The sequence below is a fragment of the Netta rufina genome (genome assembly GCF_964035555.1).
Source record: "Netta rufina genome assembly, chromosome: 3".
NCBI classification, from domain to species: domain Eukaryota; kingdom Metazoa; phylum Chordata; class Aves; order Anseriformes; family Anatidae; genus Netta; species Netta rufina.
In genome coordinates, this window is record NC_140125.1 from 35,438,994 (window position 1) to 35,465,016 (window position 26,023).

At 48.1% G+C, this 26,023-nt stretch overlaps 1 protein-coding gene across 1 annotated transcript in view; it reads right to left on the reverse strand.

The window, feature by feature from the left end:
- The window catches only part of MDGA1 (MAM domain containing glycosylphosphatidylinositol anchor 1), a gene marked incomplete at both ends in the record, with an annotated part of 132,612 nt that overhangs the window by 19,870 nt on the left and 86,719 nt on the right, over positions 1–26,023 (reverse strand). The window contains 3 exons of the mRNA XM_084285241.1: positions 5,853–5,876; positions 6,965–7,142; positions 22,606–22,757. Of these exons, the coding sequence (XP_084141367.1) occupies positions 5,853–5,876; positions 6,965–7,142; positions 22,606–22,757 (354 nt within the window). The remainder of the gene's footprint in view (positions 1–5,852; positions 5,877–6,964; positions 7,143–22,605; positions 22,758–26,023) is intronic.

A 26,023-nucleotide genomic window follows, 5' to 3' on the forward strand; every position in this document is an offset into this window, starting at 1 on the left:
CACAGATCTCTATCTTCTGCCTTTATGTTAGAGCCAAGAGTTTGTGCTATGAAACTGGAAGATAAGGTAACTAAAATCCATGAAAGAACACGCAGAAATGAAAAACGTTCTTTCTGAGGACTTCAGATTTGTTAGAAACCTCATCCATGGCATGATGATGCGTGATTCAACTCTTTGGGGTTTACCCTCACCCTGTTCCTGCTGTCATGGCCAGATGAAGAGAAGCCTGAATACCTGCCTGGGCTCCTGCATTCCTCCATCCTCAGGTGTTGTTTGCTCTGGTTCCTGAGCAGGACACCTCAGGCTTTCTGTCTGAGCATGGGTGGCTCTAGCAGGACGTGTAGGACAGAGCAGGGTCAGCAACCTATGTGCTGGGTGCCAATGATGGGATGGGGAAGGGAAGTTTCCTCCAAGACCAGGGTGAAAAGCTTGAGACATGGTATGTTGTGTTGGTGGAGCTTCTCATACCTACCATGCACCCCCAAAACTGCCTTCTTGTACCAGAGAGAAGAGACCAGCCATGAAATGAACAGCACCTTGACTCTGAGATGCTACACCTCCCAGCTCCTACCTCACAGCTAAAGCCCCTCTGATTTGTGAAAGAAAACAACTGTCTGCCGCACAGACATCAAAAACTTGCACGCCCCTGTGGCAGGAACCCAGGGGCTCTGTGCTCTGTCCTTCTTGCCTAGCTCCCCCACCAAAGCAGTCAGAAAAGAGGAGGCAGTGTCCTCCCATGGCCCATGAAGTGGTTGGACACTGCTGCAAACCAAGGGCTCGGTTCATGGATCGGGGCAGCTGGTTTTTCTTCTAGCTCAGCAGGAAACACCGCTGCTGCGAGCTGAGCACAGCCATAGGGAGCTTGGCTGGGCTGTCCACTTAACTGCTGATTAACCCTGGCTAAGTGCTTTCCGTTCAATCTGCTCATTTCTAATTAGCATCCTAATCCAAATTAGCCGCTGCTCCACAGTGCAGTGCCGGGCACCGGAGGCCACGTGGCGGCTGGAGCTACAGGCAGGATCGGATGGGGCAGATGCCTGCAGGGGCTGAAGCCCAGCAATAAAACAGGCCAGAGGGGCTCTATCATCCCCAGCACAAGGAGAAGGAGGGGGAAAAGGGTGAGAAAACAGCTTCTAAGGGTCCTTCCCTGGTACCCATGGCTGTAGCAGGAACCTCAGAGGACGCGCTGGAGCCCACAAGCTTTCTGATGTTGCTGGCGTAGTCTAGCACCCCTGGCTTGTCTCTCTCAGACTGAAAACCAACATTTGCGTGGCTCCAGCTTATAGGATGCTGGCTGCAGTCAGAAGACAAGAGTTTTCTCTTACAATGCCATTGCTCGACACAGCAGAATCTACCTTGACTGTCCTTTCGCAATCAAAGGTTGTGGGACAGGGAGGGTTTGCACCTCTGACCCTGTCGTGCTTGTGGACCTTCAGAGGAGGAAGGTAACATCTTTCCCCAGCACAAAATTCACTTTATAGGGAATATCAGATAGAAATCAGAGCTGAAATATGTAACACAGAGGCAACTGACTGAGAGGGAGCAAACCCACAAAGAAAAAAACACAGAAACCAAAGGAGAAGGAGGCTAGGGAGAAAGCCCAAGTTCAGGTGGAGATGTGAGAGAAGGTGGTCAAAAGACTCAGCTTGGGGAGAGAGAAAAAAACAGATCTCTGCAAGACAAAAGGACAGTGTTCTTGGCTTACAAATGCCAGATGATGGCCTGCTGTATAAGAAGTCCCACACACCCATGGGAAGAGGACTTGAAAGCTTGCAGATGGTAGGAAGAGGCTGCACTTACTGCTGCATGTGGGACACCTGCCACAGGACAAGGCATAGTGTGCTACGGACCCCTAGCTCCTTGAATGCCAAAACAGGGCCCTGACTCCATCCTCTCCTCTCGCTCAGATGCAGCAATTTCCAAAAGGCAATGCTTCCAGCAGAGATCACAAAGGGGAGGAGGACCCTGGGCACCACAGCAGATCAGGCTTACTTGCAACACCTTCTGCTGCGGGGGAGTTTAACTACAGCATGTTGCCTCTGCTTGGCTTGGGATCTCAAGGCACTTTGCAGCAACTTATGAACAAGGCTTCTCAATATCTCCACGAAGCAGCAATGCCTCTCTTTATATATCTCTTGCATTACACGTGGGGAAACAGATGCACAAAAATATAGGCAGACACATTTAAGGTCACAGCAGGCAGTTCTAAAGCTGGAAACAGAACCCAGGTGTTCTGACTCCTGGTCCTTTGGTTTAAAACAAACCACGGGAAGGCAGAAGCTCTGCTGTTTCTCCAGGCTAGAAGTGGAGATGCCCAGAATGACTTGGATATGTTCGGTGTGGTTTGGGACACCACCAGTATGTCACCTCTGGATGGTTATCAGCAATGCTGACTGGGAGAAAACTTGCAGATCCATCTGAAAAGCAAACCTTTCAATGACCCACTGTGTCTCAGAGGCCACAGCAGTGATCTAACTGCTGACCTTGTCTGTGTGAAGCAAATCTTCTTTCAGGCTCACACCATCTGCCAGGGATCCTGGCTCAGCACTGTGGAGCAAAGGAACCTTCCTGTTTAAAAATTAATCAGGGGCTTTAAATATTGAACACAGAAGTTGTTCTCTGGATTGTTAGAGGCGAGGTGGAAGTAGCAAGGGAGCTGGTTCCTCAAAGGCTGGAGTTAGTGCTGTCTTCACCAAACAGATTTCCTTGGCAGGCTTTGCAGTGGCAGCAGCTCAAAGTGCAGAGATGTTTGCTCCTGGTTACAGGCACCTCCCTGCATCCCCAAGGGAGAGACCCTCAGCCGTGGCTATTAGCATTTCTCGTTGCTTTACCTTCTTGAGAAACATAATGGAGGTTTTCATTTCAAGTCCTTAGGGAGAAGCCATTCCTGGCCCTGAAATTCTGACTGCCAGATGAATGCATACAAAAAATAATAATATGATCCTAGCTGCAAACTATGGGTGAATAGCAGATGGAAGCTCATTCGAATAAAATTGCTTTCATCATTTAGCTGTGCTCTGACGGCTGAAACTGGCTTGGAGCACAAGGGACCATGATCTGAGCCTCAGCTCTGTTACAGACCCACAGTGTGACCCACAGCCCGTCACTGGAGATCACTTTCCCAACTAGAATATGAAGACAATGCAAACTGGATTGTGACCTCAAAGTACTCTGGGATTTAAGAAGCAGCATGTAACAAAATTTTCCTTGATAAGTTTCTAAAGCATTTATAACCAGTAATGGAAGAAAGCTTCACAATACAATAGCTGTTTGGGTCACACTAGAACACTATGTGCTTTAATATCCCCATCTACCACACTGGGATAATATGGCCTGTACAATCCCATTTGCCATTGTGATACAAGGAACTGGTGGCACTGCAGTGTTTGGGTTAGAAAGTGAAGGCTATATCCAAATGAAATTGCAGGGTCAAAGTAAGAAGAACAGAACAGATTCTCCAGCACTGGAATTTAGACATGACATTAAAGATATTAAAGAGATATTAAAGACAAAACCTTAGAAATATGATAACTCTAATAGAGTGTGTTTTTTTTTTTTTTTTTTTTTTAAGATAAATTCTGGTTTCTAGAACCAGATGAACTGTTTTTTAAGAGTTATTCAGTCTTACTGCTAACCTTTAAGTAAGTGAAATTTTCAATGTCTTTTGTTCACTCCCTCTGCTTTTAGATTGCTTCTGCTTTATAACCCTAGCACCTGGCTCCGTAACCATGGCACATGCATGCCTGCCCCAGTGCCATTAACATCTTATTAGGCTGGGAGAGAAAATGCATGAAGAAATAATTGTATTAAGTGACTCTCAGAGTTTGTAAATTAATCACCATTGTGCATGCCCTTGGATCAGGCTGCCAGAGGCATTAATCATCCAATCTTTGCCTTTCACTTGAGAGCTCTCAATGTTTGCTCCCAGAATTTGGCTGGGAAGCCTAGTGTGAGGATACCTTTGCAATCCCCTCCCAATGCCTTCCCCTGGGGCTGGTGGTAGGAAGGGAAGTAGGGGGAAAAAGTGGCAGTAGCAAGGCTTTCCATGATGCTGAGCTGAGAGGCTGGCAACTGGGCTGTGGCCCTGAGACAGAGCTAAGAGGCTTTGCACTCATATTTGCAATGGCAGCAGGTCTGAAAGGAAGGGGCATCTCTAAAAGCAAGTGTGCTGGCTGCAGTTTTAAGGCAATCAATCTCAAGGTGTGAACTCAGAGGCAAGACCCTAATGACTGGCCCAGCAGTCCTAATGTTCAGCACAGGCTGGATAACATATCGAGGAAAAACCTTAAGTGCTGGGTTTACTGCATGAAAACAGAAGCGTAGATGAGTACTCCTCTGCCATACACAAATTTCACGTAACATTCTTGTCTCAGTCAAGCTGCCAAAGCAATCCCAGATGAGCAGTCTGAAGGCTCAGCTTACAAAGACCCCAAGGAGATTGACACAATTAGACCGAAGTTGCCCTGGCATTACCAGTGATACATGCAGTGTAAAAGCAAGTGGCAAAAGGCCAGATTTTGACACTTCGTCCAGTGAGCCAGGATGCTCACCTACTCCAGCAAGTGCCAAAGGACACATTCTGGAGTGGGTCCCTGGCAATACATTCAGAGTTTCCAAGTGAGTTCCCTCTGGAGAACATTAGAGGAGGATCAGAAAGTGGAGAAAAGCAAAGAAAAGGGAACCAGGGACTACAGCTACAAATTCCATCTGCCTCTGTGAGAAGCTCCTGCTCTCAGGTAAGGTATGATGCATCAAATCATCCTCAGAGAGTGAACAAATGCCTCATGGCTGCCTTAACAAGATAATCCTGCTCCCAATTTCCTTGTAATTACTGTCCAGTCCCACCTCCTCCTGCCCACTGGTATTCTGCAGTGCAGCATAACATTTGCCTGCCTATACACAGCCTACTACCTAAGATTACTGAATGCTGTTTCAGCTTCTTTTAATTTTTACTCAGCAGCTGGAAATGGGAAAAACAACAACAACAACAACAACAAAACATTTACATGGAATGAGCTCTGTGGACCACCAGCAAGGAATCTGCCCATCTCTGCCCCAGAGTTTTGCCTGGGCTGATATCCAGCAATCAAAGCACAGGAACTTTGTTTCATCCCCTGGAGATCACTCCACCACTACTTACAGCATGCTAGAAATCCTCTTTTATGCTCAACGGAAACCATCGTGTTCTTGTTAAAGACCACCATTCTGAGATGTTGTGTATTTTGCTCTCAAAATCAATGGGAGCTCCTGGTGCTCACTAAGGATGGGCCTGCGTCTAAATGTCAGGCTGCCTTGGCAGGAATGACTGGAAGGTAAATGAGCAAGTAAACAGAGATGACACTGGAGGGGAAGAAGATAGGAACCGGGCTCAAAGAGTTTGCAAGAGGAACCATATCTGAGCTGGAGACTGCTCCATAGCAGCCTGCAGAGGTGTCAAGCAGTACCCTTTCCAATCAAGAAGAACATGGGGGTTACAGACATTAAATGCAGACATTTTGGAGGACATAGAATAATCTGCTTACTGGATGCAGGTTGCTAATATTAGGGGGAAGGTGGATTCCAATTCACAGCCTACCCAGTTACAGAGATACCAGGTGTAAATGGGAAGTATGTCTCTGGCATATGCCTTTGCAATAACTCAAGGTACAAAAAAAAAAAAAAAAAAAAAAAAAAAAAAAAAAAGCCATTACTTATTGGAAGCATTATTACTGTACGAAATTTCATGCTGTTTTTTTTTGGGGGAAAAATATTTTTGCAAAGTCAGTGCTGTTTTCCAGCTTGCCTGATCTGCTGGAGCACTTGACTAACATGCATTACATTCAGAACATAAATACAAAGGTCTTGTTGCTTACCTGTTGGGTTGGGATAGCTGATTGCTGGAAAAGAAAATGGAAAAACAGCAAGTCACAACAGCTTGTACTCCCTCAAATCACAAATTACAATCAAAGCCTGAAAATAAAACAAGCACATCAAGAAAGGTCATAGATGTACAAATCTCCTAACAGCACCCCTGCAAAACAGCAGTGCTTGGTGTCTGCCTTGGCGATGGAACAAGCTGCTGGCTCACTGATCCAAGCAGCAACAAATCTGAAGAAGAAAATCCCACCTAAGTGGTGAACATGGGACTGCACAGGGGAACTGTTCTGGTATCCAAGCAGTTTCTTTCTGGAGCACCCACTGGCAGCTAAAGCTTGGTATCTGTGAGGGACATCAAAGTAGTTTGAGACACTGTGGAAGTCTGAAACAAGTATCTTAGAGATACTTGATGTGGTGTGACTCCCCAGGACAAGAGGGTTCTGTGAAATCAGGCAACCATAGCAGGAAGGGGCTCTATACTTTCTGCTAAAATACAGGTCCAGACTCCTGAGGGGAATCAAGACATCACAAGGTTGTGAGAATGCAGTGAGCTGGGAGCTGTTGGGATAATGGAGAAAAAAGCATGGTCAATGTCTATCAACGTGATGATCTGGGATTCAGGGTGTTGGACAGAGCTACAGGATTACTAGTTGCTAGTTAGGAAAGGACCTTAATTCTTTCAGATCTGGAAAGAAAGAAGCCTCTTGAAATCCTCTTGCTTTTATGGGCATGTGGCTAATATGTAGCGTCCACTGGCTATCCTCTAAAATACACCACTGAGATACAGGAGACTGCAGGATGGCCTGACTGGGGATTGGGGTTTTGGTGCTCTCATGCCCACAGAGTGCAGAGCATTTGTTGGAGTCGCTGAGCAAAGAATAAGTAGAGATTGATCCTCAGAGGTCTCTATCTGGTTCTCTGCATTGATGGCAGCAGCCAAAACGTGGCCTAGTGTGGCTGCACCATGCCATCAAACCTTTATACAGCACACAGATCCACCTGAGGGTCACAGGAGACAATGTGTACACATGCCCACGTCCCTAGGCCTGACCCACTGCCAGAGGCTCGGGCCTGATCTCGTAGCCAGGGCCGAGGAGGAGACACCTACGTTCCATGTACCGGATGATGCGGGCAGCCATGTCCCCAGCCCCAAAGCTGGTGATGGGCGTCAGGCGAACTTCGTAGCTCTGAGGCACTTTCAGGTTGGGCAAGATGTGCTCCAGCAGCAGGCCCTTCTCCATCTTCTGCACAGGAATGAAGGTTTGGATGGTGCTTCTCTGAGCCAGCTGCATTGAAAGAGAACACACAGTGTCACGACGATCCTGAAATTAAAAACCTGAGAGGTTCTACTCACCATCCAACACCTTGCTCCTTCCTTTCATATTCAGGCAAGTACGAACCCAACTCACCTGCATCAGTGCACCAAGGTCTTGCACTCGTTGCAACATGGCATTTTGCCAAGATACCCAAGTCACTGCTGCAGCATTCATTCATTTGCTGCCTGGGCCCCGTGGCATTTCATGTGGTGCCTCGCTGGGAGCTGCCTTCTGGCATGTATCCTCACCACCCTTTCATAGGATCTACCTCTAAATCCTAACCAACGCTGCCTCTGCAGACCAGAGCAAGGTGCCTAGTTCAAATCAGTGATCCTCTGCAGTCATGAACAGGCTCCCTCTTTCTCCAAAGCCCATCGAGGAAGGAAACGAGCCATGCTAGCTGAACCTTACTAGCTGAACAGTGTTTGGTGTGCTAAGGCAGCAAGGATGTTTCAAGAAAACTATGGGAAAAATATCCTTGTCAAAATCACCACCACTGAAAATGATGAATTATGTGTCAGCAACACTTCCCTGCTACAGTCATGCTTGCTTGGTGGGGGAAGGACAAGAACAAAGATTGCATTGTAAAGATACAGTTCCCTGCCTGCTGTTGTGCAGTGCCTAGATCCCTGTGGCAAGATTTGATTCTGCTGTGTTGTTGAGGAACTGGTCCTGGTAATAAGACCTCTGGTAGGGCTTTCCATGGCCCTATGTTCACTTTCCAGTCACTCAGCCTTCCACTGATGTATCCTCTAGGCTGACAGGTTTAATTGCAAAGGCATTTCTTCTGATAGCTGGGCCCAGGGATCATCAATAAGTCTGCAGTTATGGGACAGAAGCAGGGTTGCAGGGAGGAAGGTTTACAGCAAATCCATCAGTTAGGAGTGTGAGGCAAGACTATGGAGCGAGGGCATGGCAGGGGTGGAGGCCATCAGCAAGGCAGGGCAGGGGAGGGATACAGGCAGAGCACCTGGGAACAGCAAGCACGTGCGATCCCGCCTCTGCTTGCCTCCAGTCCTACCATAGGTGACGCTGAGTTCAAAAGGAGAAGCAATGACTGCCTCTGAAACGCTCACAGTGCCAGAGCCCCGTTCTTTTCCATCATGGTCAGGACCCACCACCTCACTTGAGCTGATCTACTCACTGGATGGATGGAGCTCCCAAGTGAAGGGCAGGGCTGGAACAGATCCTGCCATGGTACTGCAGGGTCCCCTGTGGTTGCCTGTGGTTCTTACAGTGAACAGCAGCTTTGTAGCTGCCTTGAACAGATCAGGGTGCAAATTGCTTGAGGAACTGCTTTTGGCACCCTCCTCCCCTGGAAAAAGGGCCAGAGAACTGGGAACTGCTCTGGTGCCTTCCTCCATCACCATCCCTCCCTGGGATCAGTCCCAGTGGGCAGGAGCAGGGCAGCGCCTCAGGGAACCAAGCAAGACCTTGGCACCGGGATACTGTCAGGATCCATTCGCATCAACAACGCCCCATCTGCACGCACGCAGGCTGGGTGCTGATCCAACTGGCATGCCTACCGCCCAGCCCTTCCATCTGCCAGCCCGCAGCACTGCTGCTCTGCCAAGCGAGAGTGGAGCTGGCTCTCGGCAGCTCCGATCTCATCTGGGATCGGTAGCACCAGATCCCCAATTACCTGGGAGGAGAAGAGAGGGCACAAGCCAGAAGTAGGGGTCTGGAGCGGTATGGTATGGAGCCCTGACATGGGGCTTTTGGGGAGCAGAGCAGGACCAGGGGGCTGGCAGCAGCTCCTCCTTGCAGACTGCCTCGAGGCCTGGGCGCTGGGAAGGCAGCCAGCAAATAGGAGGGGGTCAGGAGCCATTTCCCTCGTCTAGACATAACCTTTAGAAGAGAAACAAAATGGAGAATCGAAGAGAAGCCTGAGGGTGAGGTTCAGACAGTGCAAATTCCACCTCAGCTGGGAGTTATGTGGAATTTAGGTATCTGAAGCCTCTGGGAGCAAAGTAAAATCACATACTCTCCCACATCACCTAATCCAGGACACTGAGAAATCAGCCTCCAGTCTGGACTGCAAAGCTCTAGGTTCCCCAATCAAGTCTATCTGCAGGGGCACATGGGTTTAATCAAATAAATACCTGGCTGCCACATAGGTTTGGCTGTAAATCAGAAAAGAAAAACTGCACCTATGTCTCCATGGGTCACAACTGCCCTGCTCCCAGGTGAGACCTATCTCCAGGCAACGGGCAAGGCACAGCTGGTGTACTGGACATACCTCCTCCGGGAGCATAGGAAAAAAGTTTTGTGAAGGCAGAGAGAGGGAACAGGCTGGAGCTCAGCATGGTTTAAAAGACATGAAATCAGTGCAAGAGAGAACAAAGCTCCAGCCAGCCACTCGCCCTGTGTGTGCAGAGCTGGTGTGGGCTTGCAGTGACTAGTACAGGCCCAGTAGAGAGCAACATTAGGGTCAAAGACTGGCTCTGCCTCCCCCTCCCCAAACACCCTTTGCCTTCCTGACTGCCAGCAGCAGGTCTTTGCAGAGCTGCATGCATCAGCCCAGCTGGAACCCGTTTTCAATCCTCTCCTCCCATCTCCCACTGCTGCTCTTCTACCATGCTGCCCTGGTATCTTCTTCCCTCCATCCCCTCTGCAGCCTCTTTCCTCCTTCTGGTCACGCTGGCCCAGTGCTCCAACTTAATACTGCTGTGGCGCAGTTAATAAAGCAGAGGCAGGCACAGAGGATGGTGAAACGCTGGCCACCTTATTAGAGATGCTGAAGCCTCTGTGGAGGATCTCACGCACCAAGCTCATTCATCACCAGGCTCAGGATGCTGCCAGCAGGGCCAGAACAAGAGCACAGCGCAACGCACAGCCTCGTTTCTGCCTTCACCTCCTTCCATTTCAAATAATGAGAGGGAGGGGATGGGAAGAGAAAAAACAAACAAACCCACACTGTTTCCACCAGCTGGCTGCAAATATCACACAGGATGCAGAGGTGGGAATGCTCTTGCAGCACGGGTTTGCTAGAAACACCTTACAAAAGACAAAATCAGCCCCAGGTGGGGCATATGTATTCAACACAAACAATATGCAAGCTGTCCCTTTCCCTGTCACTTGTAAGCAATATTGGCAACCAAGGGAGAGCACGCACAAACACTCACGTGTATTTAGCCCTCAAGCCTCCCAGAACTGCAGACCAGGTCTGCCTGTTCTCATTCCTCACCATCACACCCTGTCGGCAGTCCTTGTCTACCCAGTCCCCGACTTATCCTGTGAACTGGTTTGTCATCCACAGAGAGGGCTTGGCCTGCTGAGCCAGCTCATGGTCGAGGAACACACAGCAAGAGCCTCAGAGAGAAAAGCGAGGTGCCACACTACCTTTGCCACCACATTGTGTTCCCAGCTGGGACACCATCTCAGCAGAAAGGTCCAAAGTACGACACCACCATGCCTAGGCTTTCTGTTTGTTAAAGGAACAAAGAATGTCCTTTTCAGACTGAATGACATTTAAGCCAGGTACATAACAGCTAGCAGATATAATAAAGCCTAGCCATATTAGCAAACACATCCATCAATAGTTAATGTTGTACTGCTGCCCAGCAAGACACACCACAGATTCACAAGAGCACGATCACCCACGTGTGCTGGGACTCGGTGCGACCCGAGCAGCCACGCACGTGCCCCCACAGCCTGCTGCACTCTAAGCAGCTGCACGCTTGTTTAGGGGAGAAACTGAAATCAGAAAGGAAACCTGTTTCAGCATTAGGCTCCGGGGAATCGTTGCAAACACCAGCTAGAAAAATGTACACTAAAATCGTGCAGATTCTCCAGCAAGCAGATCAGAGCAAAGGAGCCGCTTGGCGGGCACCCTGCTTCCCAGCACTCCACTCCTGCTGATCTCTCCTTATTTGCCCCCGTTTTTCAACAACCCTGCTCAGCACATGAGCTCTGCTCTCCAGCACCCTCTCTCAAAATCCTTTCTCCACGCACTCACCCTCTCTCCCTTCTTTCCTCTGCCTCCTTCCAGTTCCCCTGGCTGCTCCTTCATTCAGCACCAACCAGAAAGGGTGGCCACCTGCCCACTGGTGCTCTCACCCCCAGCTAACTGCAGGCATGGGGAGCTGGGGAAACTCCTGGCTCCCATCCCCAGCTATGTGCGCTGAAGACAGAGGAGATGCACACAAAAGTGGGCTGGGGTGACCCAGCAGTCTCACACCAGCTCTCATTTCACTCCCTGTGCATTTCCACAGCACCTCACCAGGAACAATCACACCACTGGTTTTAACACGATGACACTAGCAGCACTTGTGGTCTTCAGCTGGTGACAGCCAGGAAAGATGCTCCCAGGCACTCTGTCTTGGGACTGGAAGGGACTGAGCTTTTTTACGGTGCTGGTGGCAACTCCTGAGATGAATGCAGGACTCTGCAATGCAAAGCACCATGCTACTACAGCAGACATGCCTTGCCCTCTATTTCTGCACCAACTGCACCTCCAGAGCTACAGGATCCCTTGCAGAGAGGTAACTTCAAAGAGTTTAGATGCCACAGGCTTCTCAAGATTGGAAAAAAAAAAAAAAAAAGAGAAAAAAAAATGAGAAAAAAAAAAAAAGAAGGAAAAGAGAAAAGGTGATGACAGGATTTATGATTACAGTGTCCAAGACTGAGCAAATTGCCCAAAGGCCAGACCCACAGGAGCATTTGCAGGTGCTCCATGTGCCTTGAAATGAACAGCAGTTGGGCTGTGACAATGAGCAGAGTTGTCCCCACACAGAGCTTCTCGCATTAAGGTATTTAATCCTCCAGTGGCTACTGCTAAAGAAGGAGAGTCCAGGAGGTTAGTTCCATGGGTGAAAATAACATCACAGCAAATTCCTTGGGAAAAGAGAAATTAAAAATGTTCAAAAAACAGAGGCATGAGGAAGGTGGAAACAAGACAACTACTGGACATGAAGCTGCAGGATTTTCCACTGATCCTTCTCTCCCACTTCTTCCCATTCACTCTCTGGCACATGGCAGTGGATCGAGAGTCTGGTCCTTGACATCACCTTGGCACCACGGGACAGAGCAGAGGAAGATGGGTTTTCTTTGACGTTACATTTGGACACTATCAATTTGATTCTTGCTCTCTGTATTTTGGCAGAGGGATAAAACCCCTCTGCCCTGGCAACATCCTCCCAACTTCCAGAAGTTTAGGAAAGGGAGCAGCATGGCCACCTTCAGGGATGCAGCAGGGGAGGTGCAGTGCTGGCTCACAGAGTCCAGTCTCCTGGCACCGCAGGGGCTACTTCTGCTCGTTTGTTTTATGAACATATCAAATCCCATCTTAAATGCCATTCTCGTTTGGCCTGCTGCTCCTGGTGGATGGCTGTTCCAGGGCCTGACCGCCCTAATGATCTCATTTCCAGCCTGAATTTATTCACAGGCAGCTTGCACCCAGTTGATCTTGTGACAGTATTGTCCTTTAGCTTAAATGGCCCTTTTCCCTCCCTGCTGCTTGACCCTCTGTTGTTTTCATAGACAGCAATCACATCCCCTTTCACCCTTTGCTTCGCTAGACTAAGCAAGCAGAGCACTCCGTGCTTCCTCTTGTAACACACTCTCACTTTCCTTGATCTACTCTATAATCCTTTACTGCATGATCCCACTCACTGGGTATCCCAGCCCTGCATATAGCATGCAGTTGCTCCACTCCACCTTCCCTGGAGGTACCTCGGGCTTCACGTAGGAGTACATTTGCCCTTGGCACACCTGCCTCTCACCAGCAGCTCCCTGCAATCAGCTCATTCACCCACATCATGCCTCCGTGTCAATCATTTCCCACTGATGAGCTCCCAGCTTGTAGCAGATTCCTCTGCTAGCACGTCCCACGGTCACAACCTTGCATTTGTACTGCTGCATTTCATCCCACCTGACCCACTCAAGTAGTTTTTAGCCTCCCAGATCTTCTTTACAGTATCCTGATCTTTCACTGTGGTGTCATTACCTTCCCAATGGTTATCACACACGTATTTCAGCAGCACACACCTAACAGGAGATTCTGATCTGACTGCAAGTTATGAGCCACAGTGAAGATGCCTTCCCCCTCAGCAGGGTAGCTGCCATCTGCAAAAGCAATTTAGGTGAGTTTGGGGAAGTGGAGAAATTTGGTTTGGCTATGGAGACTTACAGTAGCTGTGACATTTCCCTACGATTTCTCATTAAGCTTCCTGTGCCTGTTAGATTGGATAGAAACGTGTTCCTGGGTTAGTACTTCATCACCACCTTGAACTGAAATGATGTCAAGCATAAACAGCATCAATTAAAGCTCTAGGATAAATTTAAACATGGATTCATTTCCGTTTCCTTGCTTGATGACCAATACTTATTAGGGGTTTCTAGAGCAAATAATCACACTGCAAACAAAATTGGCATCTGCTAGACAAGCACACCAGTGAACCGAAATTCATGCCTACGTTGTTCATCAGTCAAGCACACAGGTTCAGACTCTGGGGTTAAGCAAGCATGAGTAGCCAAAGCAAATCCATTATTCAGTCTAAATGAGGAGTCCTGGAAGGTTTTCTTCCTAGACCGTCCTTAGCAGAAGGCTCCCTTTCTGGGCTGAGACATCCCTAGCTCCAAAGAGAGAAGTAACCGCGACCTTCAGTAGCTGCAGAGGACAGCTGGAGCCATCCTAGCCAGGAGACAGCCTCTCTCTCTTTCTCTCACGCAGGCAATCAGCTGCCCATCCTCATTAGGTGCCGAGAGCAGCAGTTTACAGCTTCCCAGAGAAGCCAAATTGGTGCTGTCATGAATTACTGTAAGTGCTTGTTCCACACTCTTCAATAATGTCTTTCATTAGGGGCTGATCAGAAAGCAATATGTATTTTATTAGCATATGTTCCCCGGTCTAAGAAGAGCAGACCTAATCTTCACTCTGTCAGGGAGACAAAGTGAAAGCCTTAACTGAGGCACAGCATGACTGGCAACGTCATGAGCCATGGCCTGAGTGGAGCATTGCAAGGCTGCGTGTCCTGAGGAGCCCAGGTGCTGGAGGAGAAGAGGAAAACAGCAGCTAAATTTGGGGAGAGGTGGGAAGGGAGGGAGAGCCACACGCTCCCCAGTCTGTGCAAGGAGCCTGTGTTGGGGTTCGTGTGGCCTGAGAAGTAAAAGCAACCCAAATTGTCCCAGCTTCAGTTAGGTTGGGCCCTGAGCCGTATTGCCTATAATATGGTTGAGCCTTACTGAGACCCATGCAACCAACAGGCATTGCCACCTCCCAGGCCCCCTTTAGACTCTGTCAGAGCTCACTGTTAGGGCACCTTCACCCTTACAAACCACAGATAATAAACTATGGGGCTATTGCTTACTGGAGCAGAAGCAGCCTCCGTGTGTGACTCTGGGCTTTCCAGTCTGGTACACATAAAGAAGGTACACAGGCAAGTATCATCCCCGTGCCTATGGGCCACCTCTAACTCAATTGCATTTGCAATCTTACCTCTAGTAAAGCAGGGGCAGGCAGCACAGCATATGCAGGGAGAGCCATAAAAATCCTTCACGTTTCTCCATGCAGCCTGCACTGGCAGCAAGACCGCATAGGCTTTGTTTCTTTCTGAAGCATGGTCAAAAAATCCTCCTAGTGCATACTCCTGCCAGTTTGTCACTAGCTACGGGAGAGATTACATCTCCTTTCCAAACCCTTCCCCCTTCACTTGCTTTCTCTGCTTATCTCCAACATGCTCTAGGAAGCGAGAGCCAGGAAAAAAAATAAAAAGAAAAAAAAAAAAGAAAAAAAAAAGAAAAAAGGAAACAAAAAAGGAGATGGAAACAATAGACTGAAGAGGTGGAAAATAAGGAGAGGGAATAGGGAAGGGGAAGGTGTGTAAAGAAAAGACTCCAAAGCAGCAGGAGGAACACGGACTGACTACTGACAACAACAGACGAGCAGAGTAAATGGGAGGAAGCTACATCACAGACTATCAATAGGGACTCTCAAAAAGACTCGATAACCGGCATGTACCCCTTGAAGCCACTGAAGGAGTGTGGATCAGAGATGCACACAAAGGACTTGCTTTTACCTTTGAGACCTGGCAAGCATTTTTCATCCTGTGCTCAGTTTTGTAAAACAGAAGCCAAGAGCCTGCTAGATACAAACAAGCACGAGGGTGTGAAAACAACATCTCAAGCCTGCAAGGCTGATACGAGGGGGTATATTGGTTGGGTGAATGTGATTATCTCTTCTCTCACATTCTCCTTACCCTGAATGAGCACTGAACAGTGGTGTTAGGAGCTAGAGATAGATGAGATTTTGTAACTACATGCGTTTTAAGAGCATATGAGCCTTTCTAGCAAGATTATTCATACTGTTCTCGGGCACTGTAACTATTCCAAACAGAGCTAAGAGTGGAAAAACTGTTCTAATTATTCCCTTGTACCAGGAAAGCTAAACAATAGCCTGCTTTCTCTCTTGCCCAATCAAGTGCTTGAATTGCACTGGAAGCAGTTCTTATGAAAAGTGAATGTTAAAATGAAATCTCAACTGCAACACACCTTTTGAATGGCAAGCCATGTTGTAAAGCTTTTTTATACGCTGTTTTGGGCAGGTTACTTGACTTGGTATAATCCAAGAAGAGAAATGGTAGCATGAGCCTGAACCATGATTAACTTGCCACTGCTCATATTGTCATTTTTTCCCCGATTACCTGATTGCAAATGATCTCTGGACCAAGAAAACCATGAATCATAATGAAGAGCAACATGCGAATGCAAAAAGACAGAATTAGTCAGGCAAATTCATTTCTTAGGCATTGTTTGTGGGACAAGGGAAGACTCGCTAGCAGAACTGGAAGGTATTTGGCAGACCTAGGGGAAACCTCATCCCACTGCTCCCAGGTGTTTCCACTGAACTCACCTGACCCACCTGTGCTGTTCAGACCAGTGTTGAGCATCCCTGACCAGCCTTGCAGGAGCCACCCTGACACTCCAGCTGACAGGGCTAACAACACCCATGGCCAGGCAGACACCTCCACCTGCAGTGAGGAAGGGCGTGGAGGAAACTCTTGGAAACTCCACTGGCACTAGTGGAAGCTCATCTGTTGCTGACTTAGCCAGTAACGAATACATACATGTATATGAAATGAGGAAAAAGCTTCTTGCTTCCCACCCCCTCCTAACATCCCTCTGGGATGAGCCTTCCCCTCCAGCACAGGTAGAAAGGGTCTTGCTTTAGCAGCTGCTCTCATGGACGCACCCCAAATGGCGGATTGCTGGGGGTGAAAAGAGGGATGGCTCGGCATGCTGTCAGCTGCAGTGACTGATGCTGTGTCCCCTTTACAGGCAGGAGAGAACACAGCTGAGGCAGGATCCTGCCCTCTCTGTTCCCAGCTGCCTGTTGTACAGTTATGGCTTTACTCCCCAGGCCCTTCATAACAATCTCATTAAGACTCAAGCAGAGCTTGTCCATCATATGCTATTGATCAGCCAGCTCTCCTTCCTCCAGAGTGTGGCTGCCACTCAGCCCCACCACGTCCCAAACCTCTCCTCCTCTTGCAGCCTAAAAAGGCAGTGTCACCTCTCCCTCCCCTCGCTTTCCCTGGCTTTGCATCATGATGGCTGTTTGAACCATCTGCTAAACACACTGCCCTGACACACTGGCTTCCTTCTGCAGCCTTTTCCACCTCCCTCAGGGCTGACTTCTTGCAGCATCACGTACGCCACTAGCATAACTGAAGGCAACTGGCTGGAGAGCACAAATGTAATCTGCCTATTCTCACTGCCTGCACAAAAGTTGGAAAAAAAAAAAAAACAAAAAGAAAAAGAAAAAAAAACCATCAGTGGGGGAGACAGGGGAGTTAGACCTGAAAAACCACCTCTTCTTGCTACAGAGGGCAGCTCAGCAGGTAGGTGGAATTGCGTTGATTTGACTTTGTCCTATACGACAGCAGCCTGTGATCAGACATCAAACTGGCAGACGGGGCAGGCAAAAAAGAAAAGAGGACTACAGAAGCTTTCCAGCAGGTGTGACTTACAAGCCTTCCCACAACAGAAGGTCTGCTTTGAAATTCAGTCCTGGGCAAACATTGCAAGGCCAAGTCGCTGCAGTCCCCAGTCCTGACACCAGTGAGACAGCCCCAGCACAAACCATACCCAGTGACACGATGAATGGTAAAGGGATGTGCCCTTTGTCACACCCCACAAGTCTTTTGATCCATGGAGCATCTAACAAGCAGCCAGGGGTGCTATCTGCTTCTTTGTGAGAAACCACACTCCTCTTCCTCAGGCTAGGACAGTGATGCTGTAGCAGGGAGGAGGAAAGGAAAAGGGGCTTGCACTTCCCTTTTCCATGTGCCCTGTCTATGCCTTGCGCTGACACATCAAACCATGCCGTCCAGTTAAGCAGACTCTCAGCTTCACTCAGCGGGGAGGATTTCTTGGAGGAATCAGCATCACAAGTGCTTCCCATCCTCCAGGTAACACAAGGTGAGTGCTGTACAGCTCACATTTGATTCAGAGTATGATGGCACCCTCCCCAGTTTACCAACCACAACTTCATCCTTTAATCTTATCTTCTAGTATGAAAAGGAGTTAAAAGAACCTCCTAGAGAGCTAAGCTCTCATAAAGTCTCACGGCATCACCTCCCCGGCTCCTGCAGTGTCCCCCACCTGAAAACACTAGAGGGGGGACACGCAGGATGGGGCCACGAGGATCACAGGGCCATAAGGAGCCTCGGGATGAGGGCTATGGACACAGGCCTGTTCACAGCCCCATCTCTGTTACCTTGGTGATGGCAGCGCTGCCCAGACAGCATGCAGCCCCTGGGAGCCAGCAACACGTTAGCCTGTTTGTTTGTAAAACGAGTTCAGCCACCCCTGCCTGTCTTATGCAGAGCTTTCTTCTTCTGTAGCGCTCAGGCAAGCCCCCCTGAAGAAAGAAATGAAGGACCTGGGGAGACCATATAGTGGCCTTACAGTCAGTACCTAAAGGGGACCTACAGGAAAGCTGAGGAGGGACTCTGTCAGGGAATGTAGTTATAGGACAAGTGGTAATGGCTTTAAACTAAAAGAGGGTAGGTTTAGATTAGACATTAGGAAGACGTTCTTTACTCAGAGGGTGATGAGGCACTGGCACAGGCTGCCCAGAGCAGCTGTGGATGCCCCATCCCTGGAGGTGTTCAAGGTCAGGATGGATAGAGCTTTGGGCAACCTGGTCTGGTGGGAGGTGACCCTGCCCATAGCAGGGGATTGGATTTATGTGTTCTTTAAGGTCCCTTCCAACCGAAACCATCCTGTGATTCCATGATTATGTCACAGGATTGCTCACAAGCATTGGAAGATGCATCCAGCTTCATCAGGTTGTGCTTGTCATGCATCAAGGGCCACCTACACGGGTTCATCAAGCTACAGTGGTGCCTGAAGGGGGGGAAACAGTAGCGTGAGCTTACAGTGCTCTGCACTAACGCTTAATGTAAAAGCATGTGGCCTCAAGTATGGCTTACTCGTCCTCCCTCTCGAGTCGCACAACCCCTGCTTGGTACGTGATGAGAGAGTGTGAGGGCCGGCCCTGCCCTGCCCTGTCCTGCATGCTCTTGGAGTGGCGGCTGGCTCCGTGCACTAATGAGGCCCCAGGCAGCCAGCAGCTGACAGACGCTGCTGAAATGGGCTCTGAGGAGAGCAAAAGAATGACTCGGAGGTAGAAATGGAGCGATACAGGTCTGCAGCCCATGGGCCTCAGCGTTAAGACGATCCCACTGGGTTGCAATGGCCGTCAGCAGAGTTAACCTTCTGCCCTAATCACAATCATTAAATTCCCGCTAACGCCCCTGTCCTATGTATGTCCAAACAGCTCTGTTCTCTGTCACCACCCCTCACGGTGAGCCCGGCTCCCCACCGCCACAGCTCTCATTAACGCCGCTCTGGCTGGCTGATGAGGCGAGTGGCAGCCTGCTCGGGAGCCCAGATGAGTTTTGTGGACAGCAGGGGATGTTTATCCAACATGGAGGGGATGAAAGTACAAACAAAGAGCGGCTGCACAATTACTCGGGCATCGCGCAGGGCCACTCTCATTAAAGACAGTCTCCCTGACACGAATTAATCTGAAGTGACAACCCAGTGAGCTAAATTAGCACATGGGTCCGGGCTTGGCTGGGTGCAAATCGCAGGGGTCTGTCTGCCAGGTAGGGCTAAGCCTGTTCCACAGAGGGGAAAGGCAGGAAGGTGTTAAGCTGGCCTTCTTCTGCCCAAGTCTACCCAGGAAGGTGCAGGGGAAACGGCAGCCTCAGGTCTCCTCGAGGGGCACAATGAAGATTAAACTCCCCTTCTGCACCAATACCTTCTCCTTCCTCTTTCTCCTGCAGCCTCAGGTCACAGATGGGTTCCAGCTCATTACGTGCACAGTAATTCTGCCACTATCCCCCGCAACCGTAACCACCAGCCCAGCTCAGATCTTTCCTCCAGGATGCAACCTGCTTGCAGTATTAGATGGCTTCTCATTTCTCTTTAATGTTAGAGCAGAGTTCTGGGAGGGGATAAAATATACAGAGAGAAACAAGCAACTTAAAAGGCTTTTTATTTTTTAAGCAAAGATCTGGTTTGAGGAGGCTGCTTTGAATCCCCAAGCAACGAAAAGCATTTTCAGTTGGAGTGCAGTGGCTCAGTGCCTTTCCATGCTACAAAAGCACAGAGAAGAAAAAAGCTGACCAAGCAATCACCCAAAAGCCTTCTGGATCAGCCCACAACCAAATGACCCAAGGCTACGGACTCATTAAGTTCACTGGCTACAGTGAAGTAAGACAGACGGCATTTGGAGCAGTTGCCTTGGAGCAAGAAAGGGAAAACCTCCCAAACCCCCAGAACAGCCATCTGTGAGGCTCCTGCAGCTCTTCAATGGGGAAGTTTTCCCCATGGAATTGGCACTCAACGCTACGCCACTGCCTAGCCCACCTGACTGATGCACTCCAGGAAATCACAGCCTATTTACCAAGACACACAACAAAGGCTTTACAAGAAGCTTGCTCCACAATGCTATCGTATGTGCTTTGCCTGGGTCAGTGACTCCAAGCTGTCAGGCTGTTTATTAGGTTTTAATCTAAGGTTAATTCTTATTCTACTGGAACTGGTGCGTCTGCTGTGCCACTCAGCCTGTGCCACGGTGCTGGGAACAATCGGCTCCTATGGAAATGCACCTGTCTGTGTTGCTGGAAGCCCCCATGCATTACTTAGGAAACCAAATTCCCCCAGACTGCTTACAAACCCCACAGGAATGCCCAGCCAGCCAGTAGAAGCTGTTGAACAGGGAGAGTTGGAAGAGCACAGCACCAACCAATTAATAAGCAGCACTTTTGCTCTCACCCAGCCCCGTTTGCAGCAGCTGCAGCAAACAAATTTAATTCAAGGGTTCCCAGGTGCCTTGCAAAGCATTCTGCGACTTAGGGATCTTGATATTACATATGCCAAGAGCTCTTCAAGCAAACTGGGGAGAGCAAAAGGAAAACCAGCAAAGCGTGTTACCGTCAGTGGGCATCCCAGCTGGCTGCTCTTTGGATATCAGCTCAGCAATAGTTAACTTCCCCCCAGACAGCCCCTCACCACCTAGCAGGTACCCTGAGAGGTGTGCTGTTTGATTCTCCTTCATCCTTAAGATACAGAAGAGCACTTGGCCATGGAGACCAGTGAGCTCCCACAGGGCTGGAGGAGGAGCTGGCTGGGTAAGCTTTCATCAGCTTGATGATGACAATAAATCAATAAATAAATCAACTACCTGTAATGTCCCCACCCCCCCCTTTTTTTTTTTTTTTTTTTTTTTTTTAATCTGGGGAGAATATCCACTTCAATCCCAGCTCTCTGGGAGGGTTTTCGTGCCACCCCAGCTAGAACCTGGAAGCCATTGCATCCAGCGAGGATGGTGCACAGGCAACCAGTGGCTCTCCATGAGATGCAAGTGGCTTTGTAGGAGGGTCAGGAGAAAATATCATGAACACGCTTTCCAGACTGTTTTCTGCTTGTGCTCAGCAGAGTTTGGTAACAAATCTCCCCTGCTGCTTCCTTGCTCTGCTGTCCCTTATTCAGATTCAAGCCACCAAGATGGGAACTGCAGCCATTTCTAAGAGCCTGCCCATACATGAGATTGGATTACAGCAGGGTCACAGTACAACACTCCTCCAAAATACACCTCTCAAGAGTCAATACGATGTACCGCTGCTGCACAAGAAACATTAACAGCAATAACTGACAGGGTGTGAACAAAATCAAAAGGTTTAACTTTCATGGGCACTCAGCTTCCTTTATGTCATAAAGCAGAAATGTGGCTTTTCCTTCTCTTAATCCCTTTCAGGAGAAGCTGAATGAGGACAAGATCCAAAATTACTTTTAGGCACTATGCAAAAGGAAAAAAAACTCAATATCACTGGAGAAAGATAAAAATCACAAATTAGTTTGTTGAGTTTCTGTGCTGATAATAGCAAAACTTGGCTAACGGGGAAGGGGTACTATGACAAACTGCCTTCATTATTAGAGGCTCCCCTGTGTCCTGCATTATTATTAAGCACTGACAATGTGCTCTGCGCTGTATGAATAACAAACAAAGGCTGTCCCACCCCAGAGAGCTCACAAGCAAACGGAGACATAAAACTGAAGCCTACTGTGCAGAACTAGAGGAGAGAGACACTGGGATCTTTTTAATTATTTTGTTTTCTATCTGCAGTAAACAAACTTCTTACAAAATGCATTTGCTTCCAAGCTACTACTGAATGGTAAGAACCGCCAATTTTAAGTGTCCCCATTTTTAAAATGTGTTGAATGCAGGCACTTTGCTGAGCTTGGATGAAAGTACATGGCAATCCTGTTAGGTTAATGTGCTCTTTAAAAACACCAGACTCTTACCTAACCTTCTCCAACCGGTGATCTCTTCAATGTTCCCTCAGTTCACTCCCCACCCCACCCGCCCCAGCTCTGGCGTGATTTCTGTTCAGATTCAGAAAACCTTGAAACCCACTTCTCTTCCCCTGCAGAGTTTATATAGTCCCAATAGCTTCATTACTGAGACAGTATGAAAGCCCTTTTGCAACACAAACAGACACTGACTTTTTCCTGCAGTTCCTGCCTGGAGAGCTCTTCAGCTTATTCCCTTTATTTCATACAAGTGGGGAGGGTAGAATTCCACTTGCTTGAATCTTTGGCCTATAAAATCTCTAAAACCTACTAATGACTGTGGGCTTTTGTTCATATTAAAACCCCCTTCAGAACACTGAGCATTAACAGTCCAAGGGGAGGCAGTGGGGCTTTGAAAGCTCTCGATTGTACCCAACACCTGACTTAATGAACACTGAGCTGTGTACTCAGCCTGTCTCTCCCATTCAGCGGGGAAGGCATAAGTCTGTCAAGGTCTGGCAGTTTCCCCAACTACAGCTCTTAATCAGCAAGGAGGCATTGATGGAGCTGCTTTCTGAGGTTCTCTTCCCAAGAGCACGCACTGAGGCTCCAGAAGAGCAGACCTTACCTGCCTGACTTCCAGGCGATACTTGAGGATGGGATCCACAGCATCAGGCTCCTTCTGTGTCCACTGCAAGATGTAAGAGTAATTCTTGGATTGCTTCTGGCTCAAGGTGGGGTTGGGAGTATCATAGTAAAACTCTGGGCTGTAAGCTTTTGCTGAAGGAAAAAAACAAAAGGAGGAAAGTAAAGAGTGGGATGGAAGGGGAACATAAATTACATAGAGATGTGGTTCAAGTGGAAGGGGACTGTTCACCCAATTTGCCTTTGACATGGTAAATTCCTTTAATATTCCAGCTGGTGTTGCATTGACATGCTGAACTGTTCATGGCATCTTTCTCTGAGGATCACTACTACTTTCCCAGCCTAACCTAATGGGAGGGTTCACAGACCCACAACACCAGTGGGGCATGACCAACACCCAGCTGGGGAACAGCTTCAGTACTCCAGCTGGAACCAGCTCTCATATTTCTGTCTTGCTTTTGTAGTTTGGATTGAGGTAACAGCTTTAAACTGGCACTTCTCCTCTTTCATCTGCTGCTTCACAGAGTCCCCTGCTAACAATCCCTGAAGAAAGATCATTTGGCCAGTAGGTCATAGGAAAAGCATTATTTATCGCACAGGGACCATGGCATTTAAAAGGAGACCTTGCTCCTTCTGCATCTCCCCTGCCCTGGCAGCACAGTGCTCCAGCCTCTTTGTAACGTGACGGTCATCGCTGCAGCAAAGGGGATGCTGACCTCAGCCGGGGTGAAAACAGCAGGAGCTTTGGCAAGGGCAGAGATGTCTTTTCTAAACCCACCTCTCCTCTTAAAAACAGAGGGCAGCAGGAGGAAAAGAAACACAGAAGAAACAATGTACTGGAGAAAAATTGGATGGTTCAGAGAATAAGGGATTTCCCGTCATTTCCCCAGCTGCTGCTGTCCCGAACCAGTAACAAACAGGGCTTGAAAGCTGGCTGCCTGCAAAGCTCATCCAATTTGCTGGAAGTGACTGAGAGCCCTCCCTGGCATTGCCCTGCCAAAAGCTGCCCCAAAATGCTGCCACAAGGCAATGCTGGCTGCAGCCCAGCGGGCAGCAGGCGTGGCTGGACACCAGGAGGACAGCAAATTTAAGCTTGTACAGAGAGATCCTACAGGCTCAGGCATTCTCCTTCCCCATTATATGACAAGACTCTCCCAAAATGTCACCATGTCCACGTAGATGAATTTTGGCTTAGGTGTTGCACCCAGCTCCTCAGAGTGAGTCAAGAACAACTTGAGGTCTTACCCCAAATGGGCCTGTTTGAGATTACCTTCCCTTCTCCCTGTGCAATTAAATTTCTGGGAGGTTCTGGGCAAGGCAGGAGCTGGCCCTGAACCCAAAACCTCCTTTCTGCGGTCAGGTCCAATCTGGACCTGCACAGACCAGAACCGCGCAGAGCAGAGCAGACACAAACAGCATCTCCCCAAGCAGTCTGCCACACCTTGCCACTTGAATCATGGGCCCTGCCATTCAGTGTGGTTATAATTAGGCTCGAAAGGATTCAATGTTTATTTTTTATGAACTCAGATGGATAATATTGATGTTTATTTCCAAGTCCTTTTTTTCTTATTATTTTTATTGACTTGAATTTTTGCACAAGCAAGAAGTTCAGAACCACCTCAGAGACTAATTGCTGCTTATTCAACTTGTATTGACTGTGGAAGTCAAGCTTCATAATGGATTCAGAAATAAAATCAGAACTGATGATAATCATAATCTTGCATGATATTAATTCCTTATTAATTGACTCTAAAATAGAAATAGAAGCTAAAAAAAAATCCTTCCAATAGAAAGGAAGCACATCAAAATACTTTTGGAACTTCCTTTCTGGAAACTTTTACCATTGCCAGAAAGTTTTGTCTTTTTCTTTCAGCTGACAGGAAGAGCAAAAGGTTATTCACTCAGTCTTTTGGGGCTATTTCTGAGCTTTCAGATAGATAGTGGGAGAGCAGCTGGTGACCAGTATGGGTGGCCCTGATAACTTTCTCAAGGGAGTGGGTTGGATGCCTCACTATTCTTTCAAAATATTACCAAAAAAAGCTAATCTCCCATCCACAGAAGAAACTAATCCCATCCAATAGACCTTGGCAGGTTTATGTACTCTGTTTCCAGTACGTCTGAACGCCTCACAGTCACAACTGAGTCACTGCCTCCCCATCAGACAGGAAGGTTCATGGACCTTCTTTCACAGAACAGAAACAAAAAGCGACTATGCTGTTCCTCCACAGAGGAAGTCTGTAGCAGATGTGAATTTAAACTAGAGCTCAAGTGCCCTAGTCCAGCCACTGGATTATTTTTCAGGTTGCTCTAGAGGTTCAGAAGGTCTAATTGATTTGTAGCTGTGCAGGACACAGGCAGAGATGTTTGGAGCTGAAAAGCCAGCATCAGCTATCAACACCTTGGAAAAAGAGGAAAGATGCAGAAAAACAAATGCTTGCAGCTTTCCAGATGCGGGCTCTGTAGGGATGACCACTGCTTTCTGCTGAGGGGATCTTGCCATGGGGGACATGCCATGGCACATAGGATGGCAGTGTGTACTTGTTACTACTTCCAGCAAGAAACTGAGAACCTGGGAGCATTCCCGAACTTGTTGAGAACAAAGTTCGCCCTGATGGATGGCTCATAGCGAGATATGGTTTGCCATGTAGTTAGTGAGATGAGAGTTGCAAGCATATGAAGAAAGATTAGGTAGACAGGGCTCTGAAGCATAATTCACTGCCAGACAAATTCTGGGAGACACCCACAGTTAAGGGTAAGGTCCCGAAAAATGTTCCACAGAATAGAAATGGTTTGGGTTGCCCCATTCCTGAGAGCATCTCAGAGTTACAGCATAACTGAGCTTCTCCAGACCCTAGGAAAGATTTAAAGATTTGCTTTAAAGTCTGACCTCTTTGCATATTATTTATTCTCTCTTTCTCTCTCTCATTTTTTTTTTTCCCCAGTCCTGTCTTGACATGTTTTATAAATTGGCCCTATTCTGGAAAAACAATATTTTGGCTGAATTTACTGTTTATTAAGGCAACTTCATCTGAGAGCTTGTCTAGAATCTGGTGCCCAAGTCAATTCTGAGGTCATGGGAAAAACAGATTTAATGATCAGTTAGAGAGGCTAGGTCAGATGTGTGGTTTTAGATGCTATAACTCTGCCATCCCTCTCTGCAGTTGCAGGTGCTAGAAAGCAGCTCTGGTGCATGCTGGAAAAACAAAGCAAAACAAAACAAAACAAAACTGAGCAGTAAATCCAATAGTACTAGTATCCAACCCCAGATCATGTTTGTCCTAGCAGACATTGTGATTCAAAGACAGCCTGGAGTCACAGGGAAGGTATAGGAATACATGGTACCATTGGTTTGTTTGTTTCAGAGGGGAAATTAGATGTTTTTGGAGACTGCTGGCAGGATG